This window comes from Salvia splendens, chromosome 22 (genome assembly GCF_004379255.2).
Source record: "Salvia splendens isolate huo1 chromosome 22, SspV2, whole genome shotgun sequence".
Taxonomy (NCBI): Eukaryota; Viridiplantae; Streptophyta; class Magnoliopsida; order Lamiales; family Lamiaceae; genus Salvia; species Salvia splendens.
The window spans coordinates 18,336,311-18,355,926 of NC_056053.1; the positions used below are offsets into that span (position 1 = coordinate 18,336,311).

At 40.3% G+C, this 19,616-nt stretch overlaps 1 protein-coding gene and 1 pseudogene across 1 annotated transcript; both read left to right on the top strand.

Annotated features, from left to right (window-relative positions):
- The first annotated feature begins 2,376 nt into the window (after positions 1 to 2,376).
- On the top strand, positions 2,377 to 4,394 carry LOC121787140 (ethylene-responsive transcription factor 1B-like). The gene has a single exon (XM_042185788.1). The coding sequence runs from the start codon at positions 3,718 to 3,720 to the stop codon at positions 4,183 to 4,185; it is 468 nt and encodes a 155-aa protein (XP_042041722.1). The 5' UTR covers positions 2,377 to 3,717; the 3' UTR covers positions 4,186 to 4,394.
- A 14,330-nt stretch (positions 4,395 to 18,724) lies between these two features.
- LOC121786861 lies at positions 18,725 to 19,234 on the top strand (annotated as a pseudogene).
- The last annotated feature ends 382 nt before the right edge of the window (positions 19,235 to 19,616 follow it).

Below are 19,616 nucleotides of genomic sequence, written 5' to 3' on the forward strand. Positions count from 1 at the left end.
ACCCAAAAAAAAAATTCTCAAGAACACAGAGGAACACACCACACACACAGGTCAAGCCCAAATCCCTGACTGTCACGAGCAGCACTGGCTAAGGCTATCCCAGTTCGCAAGCACTCACTCTTGGAGGGCGCAGGGGGTCACTTAGGCAGTATATGTGCTTGGTGGCCAGGTAATAAGGGGTCAGAGAGATAGAAAAAACAACAAACAAGCACGGAAGCAGGTAAACACAGAGAAAACAACGCAGATAAGCCTAAAACCTTGCCAAGGTTTACTACCAGCAGCAAAAGCCCAAACCTAGGGTGGCTTTAAACAGGAAAAACAAGAAAACAGAGAGAGTCACAGCCAATTTACCAGAGCAAACCCCCTACTCGAGGGAGGGTTCCACTTGCCCACCTCCTTAATGCGACTCGGCGTGCCGGAATCGTCCCCCCGTGGCTCTGATACCACTGTAGGGATCAGACGAATTCCGGATTCACTATTTACCGAGACCTCTTTGGTCTTGTTACAAGATGGCTCAGTCAAACCATCAACCAAGCGACTGATATGTACAAAAGATCTAGCTATTACAGTCAAGATACACAATAGCTATTACAGACTAAGTCCTTAATCAATTCAAGACAAGCATCAATAACCCTGCACACTCAACAAAACCTTGTTAGTATCACAAGGTAATAGATCCAAACGGATCTGGTACAATAAAGGCAGAATACCGAACGAAATCACAAAGAAAACAACAATCAACGGCTCAGCCACCCGCCGATGATACAAGCCTATTCTCCAGAACACAGATCCAAAGGAGCACAGCTGAATCTGCCGTTGATTGACCTCACACTCCAGATTCTAAGCCTAACAGACTCCTACACCTCAGATCTACACCGTTCGAGAACAACCTCGCACAGAAACACTCCAAACAGAAACCCTAGTTCCCACCCAACTCCAGCAACCGAAATAGTTGCTTCCTCTATTACTGTAGCAAGATCTGAAGCACTTTCAACCGTGCAAGATCACACAGAATCACCAGAGAACCGTCGGAGAAGAAGGGAAGAAGAAGAAGAGTCGAAGAACTCTGAGAGAGAGAGAGATATCCGAAGAGAGAGAGTGTAGAGTATTGAATGAGATAGAGAATCAGGAGACTCACACACATAACAAGCACACCCTACAATCCGACGGCTGAGAGCCATGATCCGAGTGGGAGAACACGTGGCTGCATCTGGAGTGGAAGTCATGAGTCTTGGGCCAGGCCCAAATCAGCAATGCATGGGCCAGAGACTAAAACCAGCCCAAATGAGAGTCCACCAAATATTCAACACGCTGATTCAGTTTCTCTATCTTCATTTGTGCTTGTGTAAATTTTGGTTTACTAAACACATGCTTTGTTAGCTGAGTATATGAGATCGCAGAAATGAAGATATTGGGTCAATTTAAATTGTAAGAAATCTATACTTTATATCAAAGAAAAGTACTTAGATTTGTGCGTCAATTTATGTTGAACACCATAAATAAATCAAATGTGGTGGCCATGGTCCAAACGACAAAGAGATTAATTTCTTTCGGCTGTATTTAATATTATAATCTCGGTGTATTGATATGTTGTTCGATTAAATACAATGGTTGTGGTTGTTGCTCTATCTGGATGAGCCTATATCAACACCTAAATAAAACAAAACTTTTTATGTATTTATGGTTAAATAGTATAACTCTCTTGGACGATTCAAAATATTGACGACAAAATATTATATCATTGACTACCTATAGGATCTTCGATAAGTTGCTGAAATTATTTCTCATAAAAGTCTTACCTAATTCATTCTGCATATATCCGTCCGTCTTGTGTATTTGTTATAAAGAAATGTATTTGTGTATGGTAATCGAAGAGAACACGAAAATGGTATACTATTAAAAAACTATTAAAAGGGAGAATGTAGAAAACTATTAGTAATTTTATTCTATTAAATTGTGCAATCCTGATTTTCTTTATGGAAATGTGATCCGCCGACGGAAGAGGACAAAATCCACTGTGAAACTTAAATTCAAAATTATTACTATATAGGTCAAGATTTGCAATTATTAATATTATATATATGTTGATAACCTGAAATGTTGGTATCATCTCTCATACAAAATGCAACCACACACTCTCTTCTGTCTGTTGGATTTTTGAGCTCAATATTTTGGACATTTCTTTCCTAAGTATCCTCGAAAACATTTCAAATATATTCAGATGTCAAGATTAATCTCGTGTGCTACAAAGGATGAAGAGCCCCAAGAGAAACAAGGGCCATATATATATATATATATATATATATATATATATACTACAAATGATGGGATAGAAACTTTTCAAGATTGTTTCTCATGAAAGTAAGTAAACTTTCATCATTCTTCTTTATTGGCTATGGGCTAAGGCCTCTTTGATTTAAGAACCATTTTTATACGCAGGAAAAGTACTTGTTTATAATTGTTGAAGGGATATCCTATGTTTCAGTTTCAGTTTGACCTCTCCTAACTCATTTTAGACTATGGTATGGCTTTATTCATTAATTTTATATACGGTTCTTTTTTGCAATTGAATTTGTGAAATTGTGGTGGAACACTATAACTCTTAACATACATATGAGTCATGATCCAAATGAGCAAGGAAGTGTTATTTTACACATCATCTGAAATTTAAACTAAGTTCAATCTCTATGTCGAACAAATTTATCTTATTTTAAGTGATTAATTAAACTCGTCTTCTTTAAACCAACATATATGGGAGACCAACACCTTGCACTATATTAAACACATAAATTCAATTTGTTTAAGTTTCGGTGAAAAACACAATTAAACCTTCAGTTTGTCGTTGCCGTATAATTTGAACACAAACCTTAGCCATCGTACTTAAACCTTTAATATTTATTTAATTATTTTAATAATTGTGTGTTTGTGTAATGGTGCATGATACCTAAGAAAACGACTGCTCACTCAATCAGATTGTATCGGCGGACAGAAGAAGACAGAGTGGGCATCACCCCAAAACGTCGTCAACAATTATATATAAAAGCAACTCTACGCAGAAAATTAATACCTCCATATATAATTCATTGAATGGTATTGAAAAAGGAAAAAATATTGTGACCACAAAACCAAAAGTCAAGTCAATGCTAAAGAACAAAATATTCAATTTCCGTATAAATTTTACTCACATTCATCAAGTTTCACCATAAATCATAATTTTCAAAAATGCTAAAATTACAAATCTCTTTCACACAATTAATGAATAATTTGATACTTGTGGGAACATTCTATACACTCGAGAATAATATCCATATATGGTTTATTAATTTAAAAGATCATCAAACAACGTACCAATTTATATTGTTAAACTAGCTGCTAAATTGGATTAAAATAGTTTAAAATTTCCAAAATCACAAAACATCATCAAAAAAGGTTGACTAGGGTTAGCTAACTTGTTCCTCTTTTACCGTTTTGAGAAACCCTCGCTTTTTTTTACAAACAGAGATACACACAATTTTCACTTTTACTAAAACATGACAGAAAAGAGAGAGGAAGTAAATAATGCCAGAAGTGTATAAGCTGTCCTAGAATCTAGCTTCCCACCCTTTTAAGAAAAAAACTAATCTCATTAATTCAAGGCTTCAAACCCCTCTTTTTTCTTCATCCACCATTTTTCTTCATATATTCTCCACACAAAAATTAAAGAAGAAGTTCAAGGTAATGTCATTTCACTTCTCTACATCATCTTCCAGCCACGAAAAGGGAGATGGCTCTAAGACGGAGAAGAGATACATTGGAGTAAGAAAGAGACCGTGGGGGAAATACGCAGCGGAAATCAGGGATTCGACGAGGCATGGCGCGAGAGTTTGGCTGGGAACATTCAATACTGCAGAAGAGGCTGCTCTAGCTTATGATCAAGCTGCATTTGTGACGAGAGGCGCCTCCGTCCCACTCAACTTTCCCGTGGAGAGAGTGACGGAATCTCTCGAGAAGATCAAGTATCGATGCGAGGAGGGCTCGTCTCCTGCAAAAGCCCTGAAGGAGTCTCACAAGCTGATGAACGCTGCAACGACGAAGAAAACTAGTTCGAGTAAGAAGCGTGTTGGAGAAGAGGATGTTGTGATTCTTCATGACTTGGGATCTGATTTATTGGATCAGCTCTTGTCTGAGAATTCAACTACTGATTGAACATAAACACTATTGAAGTCTTGTAAGTAAATCTTGATCCCTTTGCCTCTTTCTGTTTTTTTTTTTGGAATATTTTCTGTGCTGCTGCCTTTGTGTTGTTCTTGATTTTGGGTTCTATTAAACCCTTGATCTCTATTGAATAATCTCCGAGTTTATCAATTCAAATATGAGTGGGAGTTGAATGAAAGTTCATTTCGAATTTGATACAAGTTTCATTTAGCCTCAAATTTACTTAATTGCATTTGCTTGTTCCCCCTCTTTGTCGCCATTTTTACCCCCTTTAATTTTGCTTTATGGGAGCAAAACCTTATTTAGGTAGGAAATCATGTGAAATGGTACTGGTTGCTATAGGAGCTCAGAAACTCAATTTGGTGTAGAAGATTTTGAAGATCTATTCTCAATCAATATATAAAGTTTTGTTGATGTTGACTATACATATTCCACATATAATAGTACACTAAAAGTATGTTTGGTCGGGTAGATAACTCATCTAGTGATGGATTTCTATGAACAACAATGACATTTTTGTTCATAGAATTTCATCCCTAGATGAATTATCTTAGTTATTTAAGTACGATTCTGTTTGGATTTGTCAATAAAATGTAAGCTCAAATACACAACGAACTGCATTAACTAGTTATGAATGGCTAGATTAATGTGCAACAACCTGCCTCCTAAGCTGATGTTCCTCACAGATCAACACAAGTCTTACTAGCGTGCTTTGTCCCTACTTTCCCTAAGCTAAACACGAATTCCTTAACTATTCTTATGATATATACGTTAGTAAATAAGATGCACCTTGTTAGAATGAATAACATCTATGAAATATGTCAAGTTCTAACTGAATATACATCTCATTATTCACCTTAGTGTGAGAGGTGTGGCTTTGATACATCTCATTGTCTTTCAAACCAACCCAAGCCTTTCCAGCATGCTTTATCCACACTCACACGCTCCCGAAGAAGTTTCTTAGGGGGAACTACACAAACTATTAAATATGTTAGCACTTGTCGAAAATGCATTCTCATGCCTTGATATTCTCATAATTAATCTCTCTCTCTTTGGTGTGTTTTGGTTCATTCATGTCTCCGTCACTCATTGGGTGTGCCCTATGCACTGATGTTCACTTCCTAGGAACTGCTCCTTGTCCATATATGTGTAGCCACTATCACTCCCTACTTTTGCACAGACAAGTAATAGTACTCCTGTGAGTATGAATGGTAGAAAATGATCTTATAACATTAATATTTTATGTTATGCTGCCTCAATGTGCTTTTGCTTGCATACGTTGTCGAGCAGCCTCAGTTGCAACTGTGGTTAACACTATGAATGATTAACGAGTTTGGATTTAGTTTATTGTATTCATAGTGTGCATTTGTGTACATACAATAATGCATTACTTTATCTATTTTGGTTGTTCGTAAAACATGGAGTAATAGATTTTAAACAGATTTCTTCCATTTTCGGTTGAAAGCGAGGGTTGAAAAAAGAGATGAATATGCTTTAAGAAATTAATCCTGGTAAAGTGTTGGAAATTTGTATGTACTACCTTTTTGACTAATTTTATTTGTATGTACTACATTTTGTGCGGATAATTATACTAGTATATTCATTTTCTCAAAATCAATTTCCGGTTAAGTGAAAATTAATGTACTGTATTAAAGTTATGTGTTATACATGCCTTTGAATTGTTTTCACTGTCACGAATTTTGATCTTTCGGTTGCTCTAACCACCATAGCCTTGGCGACTAGTCTTGATCACGGCTCGTATCCTTCGATTGGGACACACAAAAAGCAAGAGAACAAAGCTCAGTTCTCTCCCTCTCGTTTAATCTTCTAATTACCAGCATAAAGCTGATACGATCATATCTATCATATCTCTTAGGATCTTCTAATTATTTAGTTTTCCCTTACTCACCATATCTTTCTCATATTTGTTTAGATATTTGTTTCTTGTTCATTAAGTTAGGGTAGTAGTATTCTAGTATTATAAATAGGAGAGTTTGTTATCATTCTAATCATTCAATGAATATATTATTTTCCACAAACTTGTCTTGAGTAACAAGAATATCATATTTCGTTTCCAAATTGTTGTTCATCGGAGAACGTCCGAAAATCAGCAATTCGTGAGCTTTCCTTCGAGCACGTCGAAGGTTCGATCACCTTATCTCTCTGAGAAGTTAGCCATCCGGCCTCGTTACGGAGAACGTCCGTAACAACTGGTGCTTTCATCCCGTACTCATGACGTCAGCATACCATGGCCAATCTACGTCGGAACGGCCGACCAGGGAAACGACGTCGGCGCTGCATATAGGCCCGCCGCGTCGTCCCGACCAATCGGGGAAGGCTTCGGTCGACCCAATCACATTAGGGTTTGATAAATTAAATGCACGCCTCGACAGTATGGATCGACGGGTGGACAAATTGGAGTCGCGTATGAACGCGAACGACCGGCGAATGGGGAAACTTCGACCGCCACAACGGCCTGATCCGGAACCACCTTACGGTCTTCCTGATCGTGGCGGCGCTAATTGGGACAAGCAGCACCGACGTTACACCCAGCCTACGTACCGGCGGCCACAACACCACCAGTCGGATAGGTACCCACCTCCTCCTCCATATCAGCCGGATAGACGCCGTCCGTACCACCTCCACCAAACTCGTTATCAACTGCCCGAGCACTATCAACCCTTCGACTATGGACCGCCATCCACGTACAGGGGGTTCCCGCTTCATCAATTTCTGCAGCTGCAGTACGAGCCTTCTCGCCAACCATCATGTTGGGACCCGCCGGGCGCTTGGGTGTCGATGGGTAACCTGTATTATGAAGAGATCGCATCCATATATTACCCTAATTATGATGGTGACTCTGATGGATATGATGAGGACGCTGATGTTCACCGCGACCCATCTAGCAACTCACAACTAACTGTCATTGTTGTCCCGCCACCACCACCACAACGCTCGTCATCTTGCTTGAGCATGACAAGCCACTGCCGTTCAGCAGCGTCACTGCCCGCTATAGCTGTTGTCCCATCTTTGAATCTGCCCCCAATAGTCTCGTCTTGCAGCCCCGACGACGACAGCGGAGAGGAGAGCGGATTGATAGATGAACTGCCTCCACCAGCTATGATCTCTCCGTCGTGCAGCCCTAGAGAGGAAGAAACATTGTTAGTTGGCGACGAGGAGGTTGATTCCATTGAGGAAGTGAAGAACGTCGTCGCATCTCTCGATGCTGCTCTAATGACATCTCCCGATGTTGTTGAGAATTGTTTTAGTGAAAATGGTGGTGCTTATCTATGTGCATTAGTTGGAAATAGAGTTGCACCGTCCTTTCCAATACATGGGAAGGAGATTGCTTGTATCTATGGGGATTTGCATGTTAGGGATGCTACACGTCTGAATCCTCGATCAACATCGCTCGATACCGATGCGAGGTTAATCCCTCCGCGCAATGACACGCCATGTTTGAGCTTTCTGAGAGGCGTGAACAAGCTTTTCGTTTTGGCATGGAATTTTGCCAACATTGGGTCTCCTTTGTTGATTTTTGACAAAGGTGATAAAGGGAGACATTCAGTTGTTCGATACGTGTTTGATCCAGGAGGAGACGCCTTGCTAAAGCTTTTGCTTTCAACTCTCGTCAATGGTTCGTGGTTCCCACCTTGAGGACAAGGTGGATTTCAACCGTGGGGGAGTTGATACGATCATATCTATCATATCTCTTAGGATCTTCTAATTATTTAGTTTTCCCTTACTCACCATATCTTTCTCATATTTGTTTAGATATTTGTTTCTTGTTCATTAAGTTAGGGTAGTAGTATTCTAGTATTATAAATAGGAGAGTTTGTTATCATTCTAATCATTCAATGAATATATTATTTTCCACAAACTTGTCTTGAGTAACAAGAATATCATATTTCGTTTCCAAATTGTTGTTCATCGGAGAACGTCCGAAAATCAGCAATTCGTGAGCTTTCCTTCGAGCACGTCGAAGGTTCGATCACCTTATCTCTCTGAGAAGTTAGCCATCCGGCCTCGTTACGGAGAACGTCCGTAACAAAAGCTCAGTTCTAATTTTCTTGTTCAGTTTCAATAATACCAAGCTATGTCAATTTTAGTACTCCTACATCAAGAACTTATCCTTTCATGTAAATCACCATTATCTTTCTTTTGTATGCATTTCCAAAATTATATGGTGCACATATTGAAATCATTCAACCTCTTTTTCTATGAAAATTTACAGGACCACTTTTTTGAACCTAGAAACTACTGTACTTGATATATGTAAAAAAAGTAGAATAAAAATCAATGCAACAACATATTTGAATTTGAATTTGAATATTAGGGCTAAATCATAAATTATAGACAGTAAAGTCAAAGTTCAAAATTACTTACAAAGGTTTCAGCCTTAACAAGAAACAAAAATTTATAAATGTTCAAATGCTATTATATATTGCATTTCCAATCTACAAACTTTGTTTGATAGTATAAACTTTCACTTGTTACTAACTTCGACTAGTCTTGATCATGGCTTAATCATTAGTTGACCCAAATGTTATAATTTGGAGTACATTACAAATATTTCAGATTTATGTTGAGCTGAAAGAAACTTGAGACTCGTCATGAAAGACCTATATAGTACCCTAAATTATAGAAAACCCATTAAAAACCTATGGCAATTTACCTCCTCTTTATCCCCATAATTCTTATACATATCCTTGTTTGACATGGGTTTCTATGTTAGTATAAGATCAGTGCACACTAAAATTTTAGTTTCAAAACGATGGTCCAAAATTGCAACATTTTCAAGATGAAATTATCAAGTTCCGGATTGCAATCAATGGAAATACCTCTTTTAATGAAAAACTGTTACTATTAAATTAGGCAATTGTAATTTTCACTGTTGCGCCGACACATAAAGACAAAACCCCACTGTGAAAGAGGGAATAGATATTATAATTAATTTCCTCTACTTTTAAATAATTGAAAACCCATCTTCGAACAAAAACATTTCCTTACATTTATTTCATAATCCAGATGTCAAGCTCACCCCACACGCTTGAAATGACGATGAAGCCCTTCGAGAGAGAACGACCACACTCCAAATTCCAATACAACAAATATCCCATTCTCATGTAAATACGTGGGATTTTAACTAATCTGCTTTTGTCCTTCGTTTAGTCACTTGTTTAAATAAGTATAAACACATAATTGAACATCACGCTTTTATCCCTTTGCAATTCCATCCTAATTTTAATACTTATGCATCATGCATAAAATTGGTTACTAACCTTTAATCTTCTAGTCATATGTGATGGGTGGCACATCAAATTTCTTGTCGATTTATTTTCTTTTTTTATATTCTATAACCAACATTTGATGCAATTCCATCGACGCCGAAAAACGCTTGGAACAACTTAAAACTCGCAATGGGCTTGCGAAATAGGCTGATGAGTCAAACTCATTGCCTTTGCCAAGATGTAAGACGGATTTTGTCATACTGACTTCATTCAAGGGTTCAAATCGCCATATAATTTTATAGGGATGTTTCTTAGTTTAAATAATTTCATTTTATTTCATTTTGAGTGCTTAGGGTTTCCAAATCACATATATATAAATGATTTCTTTCATTATTTTGCAGCCAATTTTTATCATTATTAACATATTTTAATTTAAAGAAACTAAGAGTTCTCTGAAATTTTTATAGTTTAGTCATTCTTGTGACACATTTTGCAAATAGTTCGTATCACGGTCCATGTTGATTATCAATGTCGAGCTTGGACGTGGACGTGACGATGGACGTGGTGGCAGTCGTGGTAGGGAACGAGGAGAGTATCTTTTAAACGAAGGCATTCATCGACAACGAGGAGAGTAATAGTAGTAGTTCATAGTGCAATATTAATATTAAATTTCAGTAATTACTCCGTATATATACGATTGGACAACGTTTGACCACATGGAATAGTAATTCTTGAAGATCTTTGAACTTCAAAAATACAGCATTGACTTAAGCACCCATTTTAATATCTCAATTGACGTCAATCGGTCAATAGAAATTGTTAATATTTTGTTGATAAAAATGGTGTACATATATAATTTGTATACTCTGAAATGATATTCCACGACTAACATAAACATTGTATCAATATTATTGAGGTATTATTAGGAGACACTGATGCCAAACCCTATATTCGTTGCAAATTGTGCGGATTGAGTCTTTATCGGGTCAACCTGATAACGATCCAACCCAATAAGGCCTAACCCGAATCCGACCTGTTAAGGAAACTGTCAATCCGAACACGAACCCGACCTGCTACCCTCAAACCCGAAAATGATCCGAACCCGACACGAACCCGTTAACGACACGATATAATATGGGTTGACACGACACGATAACGACCCGAACCCGATATCACACGATTAAAACCTGATATTACACGATTTAACCTAATTTTAAACTTGATTTATATGATAAAAAATCATTTTCCACAATTTAATCTTGATTTACAAGAAATTTGTAAATCATTCATTTTTTTATAAATAATAAAATACTGAAAATAATACTCCCTCTATATTCAAAAAATAGAAACATTTGAAACGACACGAGTTTTAATGCACAATTGGTAAAGTAAATGAAAAAAATTGGTAAAGTAAGAGGGAAGAAAAGAAAAATGAGTAAAGTAAGAGAGAGGAAGAGAAAAAGTAGTGAAAGTAGAGTTAGTGGATTGTGTGGTCCATGTCCTAAAATAGAAAGATTCTAAAGTTTCAATTTTAAAGGAACGACCCAAAATGGAAATATTTGCTATTTTTTAAAAACAGAGAGAGTAATATTATTTCTTAATGGGTTATTCATATCCAACTCGCATCCAACCCGAACCCAACCCGAATTTTTCGGGTTCTTAACGGGTCAACCCAATAAGGACACGAACCCAATAAGGCTTGACCCAAACCCATTATTTTCGTGCGGGTTCGTGTCGGATTAACGTGACAGGTCAAAAATTGTCAGCCCTAAGAGCACCCGCAACGCTGTGCCGTTGCGGTGCCTATGCCGTTCCGGAGGAACGGTTCCGCGGCGGCACAGGTTGCAGCCGCCGTGTCGTCGCCATTCCGTGCCTATGCCGTGCCGGGTGTCGTTGCCGCGGCACGCGGCACGACACGTTCCGCCACGCGCCGAGGCGACGTGGCAGGCTCTCAGCGCACGCGTGACGCCCACTCGCTGCCCCGCGATTGGGTTTCGTCACGGTGACGCAATAATTCATTTTTTAAAATTCGAATTTAATTATAAAAAAAATTTTGAAACGGTATTGTGACCGTTTTTTTATCCGTTTTGTATTTTTTTATTTTTTTAAATTTATTTACTCTATAAATACTCCTATTTCATATTCATTTCACTCACAAACACACATCTATTCCTCTCAAATCCTCTCTATTTCCACCCCAATTTTCATCTCAAATCAACTCTGTTTTTCTTCTCTCAAATTTAATCAAACTAATGGATCATTTTGAACAAATGCGTCAAATATTGGAACAATCACTTCAAGAAGATCGACGACGGGAGGCGGAAGAAGCCGCGCCGCCCCAACGACGCTCCCGTACGTACATCCATCGTAACCGAGAGGAAGCCGCCGCAAGGTTAGTACGCGACTACTTCTGCGATAACCCGGTTTGGGGAGATACGTACTTCCGTCGCCGTTTCCGCATGGGGAAACTGTTATTTCTCCACATCGCGAATACTTTGGCAGCCCGGGAAGAGTTCTTCGAGGAAGGGTTCGACGCGGTCGGCCGTCCCAGCCACACGACGCTGCAGAAATGTACTGTAGCAATCCGCCAGCTTGCGACTAGACAAACGACCGACATGTTCGAATAGTAATTGAGTTGGAAATAAAAAAAATGAAATTGAATGAATAGTAATTTAAGGAACGGAGGGTTGCAGGTTCCGTTCCTTAGTTAAGGAATGGAGTAAAAAAATACAGTGGGGCCCGTAAATAGTAGTTTAAGGAACGGTTTATGAACAGTATAGGAACAGCGTTGTGGATGGCCTAATATCCGGGAAAAAATAATATATACAAGTACTTGTTTCGTAAGAGATGACGTGTGGCAAGATGATGCATGTTTGATAATGGTAGTAAGCTTAATTCAAAAATGGTGTTGTCTAAGAGCATCCACAATGGTTATAGCCCAGCAATAGCCCAGTCACAAACTCCTCCTGTCACATCATCAATACTAAAAATCCTCCTGCCACATCAGAAATAGCCCAGCTATAGCCTAGCCATATCATAAATAGCCCAGCCACATCACTAATAACACAATATACGGAATTTAATTTACGAGACATATACGAGAAACATTAATAATACTATTTTAATTTTAAAAAAAAGTACAAAAATTTTAAAAAAGTACATTAATAATCGAAAAAGTACATTGCTTAAAAAAAATCACACGTCGGCTCTCTCGCCTCCGTCGTCGCCGTCGCCGTCGCCACCGCCACCGCCGCCTCCGTCGCCACTGTCACCACCGCCTCCGCTGCCGCCTCCACGCAGATCGTCATTCATGCTCTCGAGCAATGTGAAGAGAAATCTCTTCTCCTGGGGGTCCGTCGCCGCTCGCCATTCGGCTAACGTCTTCACCATCATCTGGCTCGTTTGTTGACGCGCGAAGTACTTGAGATCCTCTGTAGACTGGCGGTCAAAGGGGGATGCCGACTGGACCTCCTGGGAACCCCCGGCGACCCCCCTCGCCTCCCGTTGCGCCAACTTTTACCCAGCGGGGCGAGGTCGGCGGCCGAACGAACGAGGGTTGGGGAGCACCTGGTCCGTCTTGGGGAGGTCGTGGGAACCACCGCTGCTGCCGCTGTAATCCCCGGTATAGTTCAATCGTTGCTTCTTCGGCCAGCCAGCGTCGACACCTACTCGGAATTTCTCGGAGTCGTTCAGCACAAGATAGCAGTTCCAGTAGGTGAAGTCCTTATACAACCCGGGCTGGGGGAAGGCTTTCTCCGCTATCCTCCTGCAGTCGTCCTCCGTTTGGCCACTACTCTGCATGCGGAGGGCGTTGGCGTACAAACCCGAAAATCGGGAGACGACAGCCCTGATTCGGTTCCACGCCTTCCGGCAATCCTACCCGTTGTGTGGCCTCCCCTCCGGGCAAATAGCTGGTAGGCTGCTGCTACCTTGCCCCACACGTTGATGATCCTCTGGTTATTAGAAACATGAGGATCGTCGCAAACACTCACCCACGCCTTTGACAGCGCAACATTCTCCTCGTCCGTCCACCTTCTCCGTACCGTGGGGTCATCCCCACCCGGCTGCGACGACTCCCCGACCTTCTTTCCCTTGCCCTTCTTCTTTGGGGCGCCACTACCCTGCACTGCTCCCCCCGTTTGAAGGGGAGTTTCCGGAACTCCGAGACTATCAAACCCCAAATCCGACAACGCAAAATCATCAAAACCGCTCGGCGTGAACTGCGCATCCGTTGGGGTCGATGTGTGCGACGAAGCAGTCAAAAAATCAAAACTGGGGCGATAGACGTCCCCCCGCGTCACCTGCGTCGCCGGTACGCCCCCCGGCGTCCCTGCGTCGCCGAACCTCCCCCGGGTATCATCTGCATATTGGGTGCCCACCCCGGCATCATCTGCATATTGGGTGCCCAACCCCGCATCGCCGGGAACCCCCCCCCCCGGCAGACTCCCTCCGGTCGGCATCCCGGGTAGCATCTGCTGTCATGGTTACATGTTGTAGTACCCGGGCATCTGATTCCATCCGCCTCCAACGGGGATTGAGGGAGTTTGAGAACCGCTCGTCCCTGAACTAGGCTCGTTGTTCAGATCCATTTCTCGGTGTTGATCTTGTACAGAAATTAAGATAGAGAGAGTACTCGTTAATACAAGTGGTGCGAATGAAAATGAAGTGCAAATCGCGTATATATAGTGTTTCGAAAATTAAAAAAAAAATCCGCTGGGCTATGCGCTGGGCGATCCGGGCGCTGCAATGGAGCCGAGCGGATCGCCCAGCGCATAGCCCAACGGTTTTCGACCGCCTAGCGCTAGGCGAAATTGATTTCCGAAAAACCGCGCAGCGGTTTTCGGATTCTCCAATGGTTCGCCTAGCGACCGCCTAGCGCCGGCGCTCGGCTAGGCGGTGCGCTAGGCGCCATTGTGGATGCTCTAATGGGTGTGAATTCGAGAAAGCTACTCAGCCGACGGATAAAGACAAAAGAGAGGGCCAATTAGGGATGTCAATCGGGCCGGCCCACCGGGTTTCGGGCCAACCCTACTCGGGTTGCGGGCCAATCGGGTGCGGGCTAATCAGGTTGAGTTTTTTTCGGGTTATAAAAGTTCAACCCTAACCCTAAACGCTCGGGTTTCGGGCTGGCCCAGCGGGTTAATCGGGTTGCTACCGATAAAATTAACATGCGATTAATCCAATAAATAATGATGAAAATTAGTTATATTTATAAAATATAAATATTTAGTTATGATAAGTTTGAGATTTATACTTAAACTCAAACACAAACATGATCAAATACTAATATTTGAGATTTGTGTAAAATAAAACATAAATTTAAATATTTTAAAGCATGTTTTAAAACATGTTTATACATTTAAATATTTATTAATGAATAAGAAGTTTCTAATTTATTTATTTATTATTATATTAATAAAAATTTAATATATAATTTATATGTTTAATATAAAATTGAATGTTATTTTTTTAGTTATCTATATTATAAAAATAATCAATGAAATCGTCCAATTCGGAGTCAAACAAATAGAACAATATAAATTTTATCGGGTTTTCGGGCCAGCCCATCGGGTTTTCGGGTCTGACCCTAACGGGTTACGGGTTAATCGGGTGCGGGCTAATCGGGTTGTAATTTTATCGGGCTAGAAATTTTCAACCCTAACCCTATAAATTTGGCGGGTTATTCGGGTCAGCCCACGGGTTGCGGGCTGCATTGACATCCCTAGGGCCAATGCACGCCTACAAATTTAATTTATGTCAGATAAAATAATAAATGCTCGTATGTGTATTTGGATTGACCGAGACAACTTCTAAAACTGAAAATCGAACATTTTTTCAAGTAGTCTCCGTTCCATAAAGTGATTCATTTCTTTTCTAATGATATTTAAAAGATACTACTAAACTAAATTAAACTAAATTAAACTAAATTATGAAAGAATAAAAGAGTCAAATAAAAGAGAGTATAATAGTTGATTATTGCTATAAAAAAAATCCCTTGTAGTAAGGACAATTAAAAATGTAAAATCAACTATTATAGTAGAACATATATAATTGTATTTAGGAGTGGATTGACACGGAATACAACCTTATAATCATACCTACATCGATTTCGTTATGACATACTTCTTTCATCCCATAAAAATATTTACATTTGAAATGACACGAGATTAATGCATAATTGGTAAAGTAAGAGAAGGGAGGAGAAAAATAGTTGTAGTATTTGTGGATAGTAGGACCCACATTGTTATTAGTGTTTAATATGTGGTAATATTATGACCTAATGGTTTAAGTTGTAAATAAATTGAAGTATATGGTTAATGATGAAAATGCTCATATTTTCATGGGATAGACGGAAATAGACAGTGCTCATATTTTTATGGGACGACGGGGAGTACTAAAATACCCTTATGCAATATACCACAATCTTACCGAATATAGTAGTGTTTTTTTACAAAATAAAGTAAGAGAGAGTAATGTAGATGAGAGTCTTTTCTATATTATTTTCTCTTTTACTTTAATTTCTTTCCATTTTATTATTTATTATCATTTTCTCAAAACACGTGCAAAAAAGAAATGTGTCACTTAAGCTGGGATGGAGGGAATATTAATCTTAAATTTTGTGATTTTTAAGATCATTTCCAAAGTTTACGATTTTTAAAATCATATCACCCATTTTGTATAAGAATCTTGTATTTTAGTTTAGAAGGTAAATAAATAATTGAAAGTATTACATAAAGTATGAAAAAATGTTTTGGAGAAGTTGTTAACACTATACAAATTTAATTTAAACTATTTCTCCAAAAAACGCTTCCCTTGTAATGAGACAAAGGGAGTAATTCATTTCAGAGAGCTGTTCCACAATAATTTATTGATTTCCTCTTTTGAAAAAGTTCATTATTAGCTATCTTATTTTATTATTTTCCTATTTTTCTTTTCCTTAGTACTTTTTTCTATTTCAATTTAGCTTAACGAACATCATTTTTCTTAACATATATACCTAAAAAACTACTCTAATAACTTGGGAGATATAAACATTTAATTAATATTTAGTTTATTGCACAATGATCTTTCGCATATTAATTATTTTAGTATAGAAATTAAGCTACTACATTTTGTAAGGCCATCCACAATAGGAATAGCCCAGCAATAGCCTATCCACAAACTCCTCCTGCCACATCATCAACACTAAAAATCCTCCTGCCACATTATAAATAGCTCAGCCATAGCCTAGCCACATCATAAATAGCCCAGCCACATCAATAGCCACATCACTCAAAATTATATAAAACAAATAATTAACAATCACACAAAATACGTAATTTAATTTACGATACATATACGAGAAAATTCAATAATATTATTAAAATTTAAAAAGTACATTAATTAAAAAAAATTACATAATTAACAAAAAAAACTACTGCCGTGCAGTCCTCCGCGCCCATAACTCTTCAATTAAATCCTTTTGGAGTCGAATATAAGCCTCCGTTTGGCGCATGTCGGCATGTGCTTGGAGGCGGCCGTCTTCATCGTGAGGTACCCCACTCCGTACGTTGGGGGCGGCCACGCCGTGGCTTGGACCGGCTTCATTATCATCGTTGGCCCAATCAGTTAGTTGTCCACCTTCATCTTCGACAATAATGTTGTGCATGATAATACATGCGTACATTATATCTGCAATGCAGTCGACATGCCACAAACGCGTTGGCCCCTTAACTGCCGCCCATCGAGACTGGAGCACACCAAATGCGCGATCCACGTCCTTGCGCGTCGACTCCTGCCGTGCCGTAAAGTAGGCCTTCCGCTCATCTGATGCGCATCGGATCGTATTCACAAAGACGGGCCACCTAGGGTATATCCCATCCGCCAAGTAGTAGCCCATATCATGTCGGTTGCCGTTGGCGACAAAACTGATGGCCGGACCGACACCCTGACACTGCTCGTTGAAAAGTGGCGACGAGTTGAGGACGTTCAGGTCGTTGTTCGAACCGGCTATCTCAAAATACGCATGCCAAATCCACAGCCGGTAATCAGCTACGGCCTCGAGGATCATCGTGGGATTCTTTCCCTTGTAGCCGGTAGTGTACATCCCCTTCCACTCCCAATGCATACAATCTATGCTGCCTAACATCCCTGGGAACCCATGCTGTTCCCCGTGCATCCGCAGCAGATCCCGGCAGTCATCGGGGGTAGGGCTTCGATGGTACTGATCACCGAATATTTCAATCACGCCCTGACAGAAATACTTCATACACTCCAGGGCAGTCGTCTCACCGATGTGGAGGTACTCATCCCACATGTCTGCAGCGCCTCCGTAGGCCAACTGCCGGATTGCCGCAGTGCACTTTTGAATAGGAGTGTGGCCGGGTCTGCCAGACGCATCGTGCCTAAAGCGGAAATACAGATATCGTTGCTCCAATCCGTTAACAATACGCATAAACAGGGACCTGCGCATCCTAAAACGGCGCCTGAAAAGGTTGGCGTTGAACCGCGGCTCCTGTGCGAAGTAGTCTTCGTATAGGCGCTGATGTGCAGCTACGTGATCACGATCAATCACCGCTCGGCGGTGTACCACTGGTCGAGGTCGAGGTACCGCCGACTGCAAGGCCCTCTGCATCCATTGATCAATCTCACGGTTCGTATAGGCCTCTAGCGCTTCGTTCATTATACGCTAGTACTCCTCAGCATCCCCACCACTCCCACCACTACCACCGGCGTTACTCATTTCTAGGTGTTGATCTTGTACAAAAATTAAGATAGAGAGAGTACTCGTTAATACAAGTGGTGCGAATGTAAATGACGGGCAAGTCGCGTATATATAGTGTTTCGGAAACAAAAAAAAATTAAAAATTCGCGCTAGGCGGTGCGCTAGGCGATCCGGACGCTGCTATAGCGCCTAGCGGATCGCCTAGCGCACTGCCTAGCGCCACGGAACCACCGAGCGCTAGGCGGTTTTTTTTCGTGAAAATCGCTGGGCGGCTGCAATAGACCGCCTAGCGCACCGCCTAGCGCCGACACTCGGCTAGGCGGTGCGCTAGACGCTATTGTGGATGCTCTAATCAAGTTTTTTGGGTGACACTAAACAGCGTATTTTAGCCTGGAACACGGACATTTTGAATTTTTCAATCTCATAATTGTCCTTAAAAGAATAGAGAATATAACCAAAAATATCTATGTATAGATGAAGCCAAGAAATACAAGTTGTCCACGAATCTAAAAATGAAGTCTAACCTCAATCTTTATCTTTCTCCCCCTCCATTTAGTATTTGACACAATTCTCTAGTTTTGAGCTGAATAATTAGATGGAGTCCTATTCCCATTTCAAAGAACAAAATCTCATATCATTTAAAATCTCACCATCATAAGAAGCTGAGCCCTCCAACATCAACAATGATAGTGTAGAAAAGCGATATATTGGAGTAAGAAAGAGGCCATGGGGCAAATTTGCAGCAGAAATTAGGGATTCCACACGGCATGGAACGAGGGTTTGGCTGGGCACATTCAACACCGCGGAAGAGGCTGCTTTAGCTTATGACCAAGCTGCATTCGCGACGCGGGGAGCCTTAGGTCCACTTAATTTTCCCATAGAGAGAGTGGTGGAATCTCTTGAGAAGATCAAGTTCAGCTGCGAGGAGGGCTCGTCGCCTGCGAAAGCCCTAAAAGAGTCGCACAAGATGATGAACATGACGACGAGGCAAAGATGCAGTGGGAAGAAGCAAGTTGGAGAAGCAGAGTATAGAGTTGTTCTTCATGATTTGGGATCTGATTTGTTGGAGCAACTCTTGTCTCAGAGTTGCGATAATGAATACTGATTTCTTGTGAGTAAATTTATCTTATCTTTTATTGCTGGTTGTTGATTTTCAGTATTCAATTATTTGAACCCTATCTTCTGTAAATTGAATAAAGGCATAGTTGCAATTTGATCTTGGAGATGTGTTTGAAGAGTGATCTTGGTGTTCTCATGATATAGATTTGATATTTTATGCAATGCCGAGTTTTTTTATAGGGGAAAACATATATAACAATGTGTCACACTCCACATTCCTCTCCATCTCATAAGTAAAATTTATACATATATGCTCAATCTTCAAAACATAACCATCAAGATCTCCATTGTGTGACGTAGTTCCTGCTGCTTTTGTTTATGCAGTATGTGTGAAATTTATGGCCCAATCTTTGTTAATTGGCTGGCCC

Bases quoted from the DNA above. Each gene is read 5' to 3' on its own strand.
- LOC121787140 (XM_042185788.1), top strand. From the start codon at position 3,718: ATGTCATTTCACTTCTCTACATCATCTTCCAGCCACGAAAAGGGAGAT.